This window comes from Caretta caretta, chromosome 15 (genome assembly GCF_965140235.1).
Source record: "Caretta caretta isolate rCarCar2 chromosome 15, rCarCar1.hap1, whole genome shotgun sequence".
Taxonomy (NCBI): Eukaryota; Metazoa; Chordata; order Testudines; family Cheloniidae; genus Caretta; species Caretta caretta.
This window is the reverse complement of record NC_134220.1, coordinates 29204774-29215291: the sequence shown is the minus strand read 5'-3', so window position 1 is coordinate 29215291 and position 10518 is coordinate 29204774. Positions and strand designations below refer to the sequence as shown.

The 10518-nt window shown below is 47.6% G+C and overlaps 1 protein-coding gene across 1 annotated transcript; it reads right to left on the bottom strand.

Moving 5' to 3' along the window:
- Positions 1–337: 337 nt before the first annotated feature.
- FICD (FIC domain protein adenylyltransferase) lies at positions 338–5942 on the bottom strand. Its single transcript, XM_048821808.2, has 3 exons — positions 5875–5942; positions 4435–4782; positions 338–3364 (listed from the first exon to the last, which is right to left on the bottom strand). Exons 2-3 carry the CDS (start codon positions 4766–4768, stop codon positions 2289–2291), a joined length of 1410 nt encoding a protein of 469 aa, XP_048677765.1. The 5' UTR covers positions 4769–4782; positions 5875–5942; the 3' UTR covers positions 338–2288.
- Between the last annotated feature and the right edge of the window lie 4576 nt (positions 5943–10518).

The following is a 10518-nucleotide window of genomic DNA, read 5'->3' as shown; positions in this document are numbered from 1 at the left end:
TTTGACACTGTCCCACATGACCTTCTCATAAATAAACTAGGGATATGCAACCTAGATGGAGCTACTATAAGGTGGGTGCAAAACTGGTTAGAAAACTATTCCCAGAGAGTAGTTATCAGTGGCTCAGTCATGCTGCAAGGACATAATGAGTGGAGTCAGGAATTCTTGCTGTAACTAAGCACAATAATCCACATCTGCCTGAATGGAAAAAAAAAAATGTAACAATAACTGGTAATGACATCTAGCACACCAATTTCAGGGAACCAGGCTCTACTATGTAAAATTTAAAATTTAGTGTATTAAACTTGTGCTAAGTGATATTATCCCAAAACAAAGATTTACATAGTAAAATACTTTATTAATCTGTTACTAAAATAACATTTTCCACAAATAGCTAAAGTGCAGAATCCATATACACATCTTGTACTAAAATAAGCATGCTTTTAAAAACAATCCCCATTGTTTACTGTCCCAGGCAGTGATGTTTAGTGCATTGAGTCATGATACATGACATGAACATGAGCTAGCACGTACGAACAGGCAACACCATATCTTGATACTTTATTGGTCTCCTGATTTTATTATGAAACTTGCTATTAAATGGGATTCATGCCAGGCCTCTAGTGAGAAATACTTGTCAGAGGGTGGGGGAAATTATTGTGCATAGTAAACGAGGCAGCATAACAATTACAAGCTGCTACTTGTGACTTCAGAAATGGAGTGGCTGATACCGGTCAGTTAATGAGCTATGGAAAGATCTTACTGCATTCTCAGATTCAGGATGCTGCTGTAGGTAATCTAACTAGGATGCCTTGGGCTGTTATATTTTCAGTTTGCTACAGTTTTTTGTCATACTATCACCTAACTAGCAGGGAAGGGGTCTGAGGAGCTACTGTCATGAGCTTCAAATGCATTTTTATCAAAGCAAGAGCACATGGCAGCATACTGACATTGTTTCATTAGATATTGCCAATTTAAGCATTACAAACAGTAACTGGACTCTAGTATTAGAATGCAAGAAACTGATGTGCTTCTGAGTACTTGCAAAATTATAGCATCAGAAAGGCCCTCTCCATACTGTTGAGATGACATATATAGCTCAACCACATTAGCAGTCAGAAAATCTAGAAATTGTTAAAGCCATCAGTCAGGGCTAGTAGCCTCTTGTATCAGTTGAGGCTGAAAATGCATTAACTGGGATGTAGAGTATCTAGTATTCAAATTTGCTATCTCTACTGAAATGGTGGGGTTGGATCTTGAATCCTATCATGTATAGGAACACGTACTTCCCAGGGTTTTGCAGAAGCTAACTGTTTTCAAACATGTAACTGGAGTGTTCATTGCAAGAGGCACTTTCTATGGCATGACAACTTCTGCTGACAGAATTAGGTAAGCTGTTATCCTTACTAAGCTGCAGGAGGCAGTATAGGGTCCTTACACACAATGTAAGAAATCAACTTGCAATCCAGTTGAATTAAATTTGGACAGATGGGTTGTTCAGTTGCTCCTCAATCCCCTGGACAGTGGTCTCAAACCAACTTTAAACCTTTTCCCCCCCAGTTGCTGCATAAAACTCACCCAAATAGAGGGAACTGACACCATACGAAGTATGGCTGCACATACAAAGTTTGAAAAAACAAAATAAGCCCTAATTTTAGATGTTTACCTTTAACAAAAATAGATTAGCTACCAAAAGAGCAGTATGGCACATGAGCAATGGGGCGAGGGCAGAAAGGAGATCTCTAGCCTTTGGACAATTGTAAAATAATCCCACTAACGAGCTTTTAAATAAAGTGCTACAACACTGGCTGAAGGGGTTTTTGTTGGAAAGCAAAATAAGGCAATGGTAGCAATACAATAAAATACCTTGTGACTTTTAGAAAGGGTGCTTGTGCCTTCCCTGTACAATACAAATTAAGATACACATGGCATCAAGGCAATTACAAGGTGCTGGCTTTAGGAAGCCATCCCATATAGGATTGTAGGAAGTAATTCAATAAGTTTTACTACAGCTTGGATCCCACTTGCAAAGTGGCCTCACTTTGGATTTCTCTCTCCTTTCCCCTCCAGTAACACAAGCTGGACCTAGTGCACATTCAACACTAATGCTTCACAGTTTAGCTTGGCCTAAGGATAATGGATATAAAAAAGTATATTAATTTACTAAACATTAAATAAATGAAATGCTAAGAGTGATTTTTCTCCTCTTGTGGAGTTGTTTCTCAACAGGAATGTTGAGTAGCTTTGTTACTCCACACATTCGTTTTGTCATTGGATCGTCATAACATTCAAGTTTTGACTGGAATAGTTTGCTTGTATCTAGCAGTGCTGCCATCAGCCTCAGGTAAACCAACTGAATATTCTGTTGTGGCAATAAGCAGCATATCTAACGTGGTCTCAGTACATTTTGCAATGAAACGTATGAAAGGTCTCACATCTCCTTCATTGGCTGCTTCTAAGACATGATAATACTCCGCCCTTTGCTCCTTACGGATTGTGATGGGTGGATAGCCTGCCTGCATTAGTATGAGATTCATTAACAGGCGTGAGGTCCTTCCATTGCCATCTACAAATGGGTGTATATATACCAGTTTGTAATGGGCTAAGGCCCCAAATTCCACAGGGTGTAAGCTCATGGCATCTTCGGAGTTGATCCACTGTACAAACTCCTGCATCTGTTTCTCAACATCTTGAGGATGGGGTGGGATATGATGTCCTACAAACACCTGGGTAGTCCGAAACCTCCCAGCTTCCACAGGGTCTACATAGCCCAGCACTCTCCTGTGTATCTCCAAAATGTCGCTGATGGTTACAGTGCCTATTCGGGATACCAGTGTGGTATTTACGTATTTCATAGCAGCATGCATACCGATGACTTCATTCTGCTCCACGAGACTTTTCCCAGGAACAGCATATCTGGTCTCAATGATATGCCGTATTTCAGAGAGTGTTAATGTATTCCCTTCAATGGCAACGGTGTGATAAATATGGTGGTAATAAGACTCTTCCATCACTCGACGCAGGGCTGAATTGCCTTTGGGGATTGACATCACTTTTTTAACTTTGCTGTCAATAATGCTAAAGTATCTCTGGTCTATCTCTTCAACCAGGGGCAGAGTTCGGTCCCGATTGATCAGAGCTTTTTCATGACAAGGAGAAATGGTCAGTGCTTTGGAGTACAAGTAGTCTGCTTGAATGATGTCTTTCTCCTCTTCAGAAAAGATGCCAAACTCATTCAGAGCATCCACGTAATCTGGATTCATTTTGAGGGCATACATGAAGAGTTTATGGGCTTTCTCACGCTTCCCCTGCCGTTTCATTTCAAGGGCTTGATTCAAAGCTGCTTTGGCTTCCAATTTGATTTCTGAAATGCACAACAACAGTACTTAGACACCACAGCGATGGGTACTAAGAGTGTTCCTTTAATACATATTAAAATGAAATTAATCAAGCCAAGAGCGATATAAAGAATTCATGTTCCAGACTTTACTGTGGGTTGCAAATACCAGAAACTCAGGCAGGCCCACCCTACGGTGTAGATGCACTTACACTAGCAAAACTGCACTGTAGCAGGAATAGCTTCTTTCACTTGGGAAGGTGAGTGGGCTGGAATACTGGAAGAAACAGAGTTTTGCTGACAAACTCCATTCACACTTGGAGGGCTTTGCCACTATAGTATACTGCTCCAGCTGTACCAGCAAAGCCTTCCAAGGGTACACCTGACCTTAGCCTAAAGAGAAAGGTAGGTAGATCAGGACCAGCCCTGCCTGCACAGCTTGCTGGTGGAGAAGGCCTCTTGCTCCAACTGCATACAACTAGCACAGGTGTTGCTATTACAATCAGATGACTGGTCTTGCCTAGGATCCAGTTTTCAGAAATGGCAGATGGTTCATACGATGCATGTAGTCAGTTATGCAAGGTAGGTAATGGGATCAGTATGAAGAAGCATTTCTGCAGTTTCTTTATTGAAATATTTAATACCTTTCTAGTGCACTACAATGGCAGTCCAAAATACTGTGTTCAAGATCCTGAAATTTTAATGAAGCTTCACTGGAACAGAGAAAAAGTGGGAGGAACCTCTGAAAGGACCAACAGGGCTAGTAAAATACCAGCACACACTCCTTTCGTGGTTCAAATCAATGCATGCTAGCCCAGTTATGGACTACACATCAGGAGTCTTAGCTTTTATTTTCAGCTTTGCTACTGACTTGTGTGACCTAGGTTTAATTCTTCTGTAAAATGGGGACAACTTCTCTCACTTGCAAGGGTGTTGTGGGGGTTTATTAACGTTTATAGAGTGCTTGGAGATCCTTGGATAAGGACTCTCTACAAATGCAGAGAGTTACACAGTCAGTCATGCAGTAACCTGTGTCTGCAGCACATGCTCCCACAAAATTTCCCTAGTCTCTCAAGTGCAGAAAGCCCATTTCTTACCTGGGGAGGGTTTGGATTTCAGCACCAGCAGCTCTAATCCACCTGAAGTCACGCTGAGTCCAGTTGTCTGCCCTGTGTGCCTAGTAATCCCTACATAGCCTACTCCCAATTTAGTTTTCAGGAAGGAGAGTCCTTTGAGCACTGCCTGACACTGCTCTTCTACCGCAGCCAGTGGGAGCAACAGCACCAACAGAGAGCCCACCAGGAGCATTAGCACTGCTGCCCATCTGACACGGAGCCACAGACTCATCCATTTCAGCTCAGGATCCACCACCACAGCCATCGACAAGAGATTCATCTGGCCCCAGGGGTGGGCACAAAGAGCATCTCTCATGGGCCGGGCCAGACCTGGGAACAGGAATTGCGTTAGCACAGGAGTTGTAGCCATGCCGGTATGATGCAAAGGCCGCGGTCTGGGACTCATGAGAACGGGGCTCTATTCCTGGCTCTAACACCAACCTGCTGGGCGATCTGGGCAAGTCACTAGCCCTCTAGGGTGCTGCTGTTTCCCACCCCACCTGGGTCTGTCTTATCTGCTCTGGCTGTGAGCTCCTGGGGGCAGGGCCCCCCAACCAGACCCCCAATGCAAATATCAAGAGAAGGGCTCCAGGGTGGGGATGGGCCATCTACGGCGCGCCACCCATCCCCGGGCTGCAAGATCCCAGGGGGTGGCCTGACTGGGGACCTGGGGCAGCAAAGCACCCAGCGACTCTGCGGTGCCCCTGGCCCCAGCAGCCTGCTCCCCACAGGGCTCCCTGCAGGCAGCTGGGTGGTGCCTGGCCTTGGGACGCCCCCCGGCTGGGGCACCCCCTCGGAGCGCCGCCTGCTGGAGCCCCCCCCGGACCTCGGGGCGCCCCCCTCCTGGGGCCGCGTCCCCCGGCTGGGGCCCGTGCCCATCCCCGGGCCTCGGGGCGCCCCACGGCTGGGTCCCGTGTCCCCCCCCTCCGACCTCGGGGCGCCCCCCTCCTGGGGCCCCATCCCCCCGCTGGGTCCCGTGCCCATCCCCGGGCCTCGGGGCGCCCCACGGCTGGGTCCCGTGTCCCCCCCCTCGGGGCGCCCCCCTCCTGGGTCCCGTGTCCCCCCCCCTCGGACCTCGGGGCGCCCCCTCCTGGGGCCCCGTCCCCCCGCTGGGTCCCGTGTCCCCCCCCCGGGCCTCGGGCCGCCCCCCGGCTGGGTCCGGTGTCCCCCCCCCTCGGGGCGCCCCCAGGCTGGGTCCCGTGTCCCCCCCCCTCGGGGCGCCCCCAGGCTGGGTCCCGTGTCCCCCCCCCTCGGGGCGCCCCCAGGCTGGGTCCGGTGTCCCCCCCCCTCGGGCCGCCCCTCTGCTGGGGCCCGTCCCCCTCGGGGCGCCCCCTCCCGGACCCCCCCGCTCCTCTGGCCTCATGGCCCGCCCACTGTCCCCAGAGCTCAGCCCGCGCCCCCCGGGGCTTCCCGAGGCCTCACCTAGCGGCCGCCCCACACACGCCGGCTGCCGGCTACTGTCCCCACCCGGGCCAGACAGGTCTCCGCGCTCCGCCCTGCCCCGCCCCCGATCACCACCATTGGCTGGTCCGCCCCCGGCCTCTCCTTCTCATTGGCCTTCCGGCCTATCCGTCTCCCCTCGCCCCGCCCCCTCTTCCGGCCGTGTTCCCCGTTCAGCTCCACGTCTCCGGCGCCGGAGAGGCTCGTGGAGAGCCGCGATAGGCGGGGCGCTCACGCCAGTCTGAGCGCTAGCAGCCAATGAGAAGGCCGTTCGATCGTGAAGGGCGGGAGCTTCTATTTAAAAGCCAGGGGGCCGCCCAGCTGCCTGGGGCTGGGTGCTGAGGGGGTAGCCCATCAGTGTTGGGTAGGCAGCCGCTGCCTTTAGGGGCCTGTTTCCAAGCTGCTGTCTGCATCCCCCTGGGGCTAGAAATCTGTGGGGAAATGAATGCCCAGGTTCTTCCTTCATCCTGGGACTCCAGGAGCTGGGGCTTCAGATAAGCCCTTCCTGGGGTGCTCAGGGCTGATGGGCGGGAGGGGGTGTAGTGCTGCATGCTGGAGCCGCTTGGACGTGCGTGGGGATGGAGTTACCTGGGCCTCTCCTGCTGCGACAGGGTCTCCTGAGCTGTTCTCTGGCTCTGTGGCTGGCCGAAGGGCCTGGGGTGACTTGATTACGGGAGTGGCTGCTTAGGGAACAAAAATTTGACGAAGGGTTCTCTGCTCTCGCAGCGAAAAATACAATGGGATCTCAGGGCTGCAAGCTGAAGCTAGACAAATTCAGACTGGGAATAAGGTGTGAAGTTTTAGCAGGGAGGGTAATTAACTAATGGAACAATTGACCAAGGGTTGTGGTGGATTTTTCATCACTGGCAATTTTAAAATCAAGTTTTTAAGGTGGATTTTATTTTATTTTTAAAGATCTGCTCTAGGGATCATTGTGGGGCAGGTCTCTGGCCTGGGTTATCAATAGTCCCTTTTGGCCTTGGAATCTATAAAGGCCTCGCAGCAGTGTCCTGCAGTGACCTTTTTCAGAGCATCTATTGGCACCTGCAATGCACAGCCCACTGCCACTAAACAAACTCCTGCAGAGGGGTGTGATACACCACAGGTGAGGGAGCAAGGAAGTGCTAGGCTCGGTCCTTGTTACCATCTCTGCCACAGAAAGGTTATGGGCCACAACAGAACCGTTGGAGTCTCCTGAGCTGTAAAATGGGGTTAATTACGTGCATCTCAAGTGTTTTTTAATGCTCTTTACAAGAGCGAAGTATCCTAGCAAAGCAGAAGAAAAGCCTTGGACTGCTGGCAATGCGCAGGCTGCAAGTCTCATTTGAAAAACTTCCCTACTTGTCTCGTTCACCGTTTTCCTTGCTGCCCCTTATGGCTGGAACTCCCTTCCCCCATCACAGTGCCTCACAGACGTTAAAGCATTTGCCTTTACAACAAACCCAGTGTGGTAGGGAAGGGTTGTTTCCCCTTGTTACAGATGGGGAACTGAGGCAGAGAGTGTGACTTCACTCCCGGGTCACGCCGGGGTGCGGTGGCGGAATCAGGAAGATAATTTAGATCTGAGTTTTCTGTCAGTGCCAGAAGCATAAGTCCAGTTCCTCCATTATTGTACTTGGAGCCCAAGTAATGGTCCAAGACACCACTTTTTCCCCACGCAGCTGAAGAAGTGGGGTTTTTGCCCATGAAAGTTTATGCTCAAATAAATCTATTAGTTTTTAAGGTGCCACCAGACTCCTTGTTGCTTTTGTCGATACAGACTAACATGGCTACCCCCTGATACTTGCAACCTTTTTCAAGGACATTGTGTGGTGTTTTCTCTTTGGGTGATAAGCTGGGGGGAAGCGGGGATACAGTGCTGCCTTCTGTGTCCTGAATATTACAAAACAAACAATAAACACTTAAGTAAAAGCATTATTAACAGGGAAATCTACTCTTAGCAGGAGGTAATGATTTACACACCTGACCTGGATTCTGGGCTATTTTTCACCTGTCTTCCACTGCTCCAGAGCTGCGCTGACCCTGCTCAGCTGCAGCTCAGAGCTAGGCCACTGCTGTCCTCCTAAGGATTCCAGGGAGGGCAGAGCTCTCTGGTGTTGACATTATACGGAGGTGGGTGCTCATAGAAAGTCTACCCACTTCTTTTTGGTTCGTTTTAGATCAGAAATACGAAATGCAGTATCCACATTCTCAGTACTGGGACTTCTCCATGTGCTTTTTGACTTATTGGGATTGACAAAAGAAGCTTGATCAGCTCAATCAGATCTGCATCCCTAAAGGTAGCCTGACAGCATCTCAGCTTGGAGACCGCTCAGCATCAAACTGAGCCCAAGGCAATCCCTACAGCAGGAAATTACCATGTAGTCTATTAATTTTGAACATGCCAATGTCCTTTATGACAAAATGTGGAGGAACAAGTTTTGGAACAATCAAATAGCCTTTGAGAGATCAGTGAAACATTTCTTCAAAGAAGCTGTAATACAAACACCAAATGCATTGTCCTTAATTCCGTTGCACTCAAACCTAACTGGGGAATTAATGATTGAGGATTAGAAAACAATTGCACCTCAGTACATGCTGTATTTTTTTTTAAATTCAGACAGTTCCATGCTACATTCTAAGAAGCACATTTATAATCTGTCATTGGTGATCCAGTTAGATTTGATCTAATGGTACGAACACATCACCAGTAGCCAGGAATGCTTGGGATCTATTCTTGGCTTTGATATCAACTTCTTTGAAAAGTGCTCCTTTTGTGACTCAGTTGCCATATGTGTAATACAGGGATGAAAATACCGACCCATCCCTCAAGAGTGTGGTGAGGGTTAATTAGTCAGTGTTTCATAAAGTGCTGTGTACATGCCAAGTATAATGACAAATCCATGGCAGCTTAAGGACTGCAGTTGTTGATAGGTTGCACACCATCATTATTCACAGCTTCACAAGGGGTAGCAGAGAAAGAATTCCAGAAGCCCAGGCCACTGTGACATGAACTAAAGGAGGATCACCATTAGCACTATAGGGCCTAAGATGCTTCTGAACTGTTCTGATTCGGAGGCCCATGATATACCCATGCACGCTCTCCAGTTCATTAAAAATAACATTACACTTCATTGTCTAGGGCTGTATGTTTGTACATTTATGTAGCCCAGAGGTTACTTTCCTTGCCGTGCCCTTTACTCGGGTTCTCTAGATAGGAAGTAGCCAAAAGTGGGTCTGAACGTTTCACCATTGACTCCCATGATGACTCTGTTGCTCACGTCATGATGGTCATATAATTACAGATGCGTAGACTAGAAGCATTAAGACCATGTCCCATTAACAGAATTGCAAAGGCTTGATCATTATTATCATAGGCACCAATGGAGTTTTACATGGTGGAGCATTTTGTTCCTTCATCCCTGTCTCAGTACCATGCTCAACTGTTTATCCAACAGAGAAAATGTCCTTTGCAGTCACTAGATGGCAGTAATTCATTCTGCTTTTCTTCTCCCTGTAAGAAAATATTGCAATTTTTTTTCCCTTTGGACTCAGTCTGCGTTTCTGCATTTAGATGCAGTGAGCATGAAAAACAGAGTTTAAGGCTGAGAAGGGCACCAGAATGGCCTTGGGGACTGTTAGCATTGGCTGAAAGTTGCCTTGATGCTGTTTGCAATGAGCATATTTGAAATCTCTTCCTGATGAGCCGTCCTTGTTATATTGTATCTGTTAGCAGCGTGTGCGGTTTTGCCACTAGAATCAATTTTGTGATGGTGTTAATCTTTCATAACCTGTATCAGGAACTAAAGCAGCCATCTCTTACAGGCTCTCCTGGGCATCACACTTTTATTATGTGGTGTCGAAGGAAATTAAATCTTTGCAAAAATGGAGGAAATGATGCCCCTTGAATTTCTCAGTGTTGCAGAGGGTGAAATCAGGCCTGGAGGCTTTGGAGAGCTAGGATGCAGCTCAGTGCTAGGGTGAAGGGGATTTCAAACTTGCAGGCAAAACTGTCCAGAATACTATGATCCATGTCAGAATAACACTTGGGAAAAAACACTTTTTCTTGGCAAGAATCCAGCTGCCAGAGACACCATTGACTGCAGTTAGAGACCTACATACCAAAGCTAAGTCATGTGATTTTGAACAGTTAGAAGATGGTCTAAGGAGAGACCAAATTATCTGTGGTATGTAGCTGATGACCAGGTCAGAGGAAGGTTATTGTGAGAAATGGAGTAGATATCACAAAGTACAGTGAATATTTGGCAGGCTAGTGAAGACGGTGCTTCCCAGATAAAAGCATTAGCAAGCAGTGAAATATTTGAAGCGCCTTGATATGCAAGACAGGACAAAGGTAAATAAAAGGCAGAGGCCAGATTTGTTGGCTGTACATGGAGACATTTACAACACAATGCAAAGACACCCAGTACCAGGGGTGCTGTGCTTTGCATGCAATGAAAGCAACAATTTTGACAAAGTGTGTTGCTCCACATACAAATGCCAAAGAAATACAAAAGCAAAAAACATGCATGCATATGTGGCTAGGGAACAAAGCTCTGATGAGGATGAGACAGAAACAGAGGCCTTTGTTGGCTCTCTTAATAAATGCTCAAAGCAAGGTTTTGTAGCAGATTGGTTTGTAACACT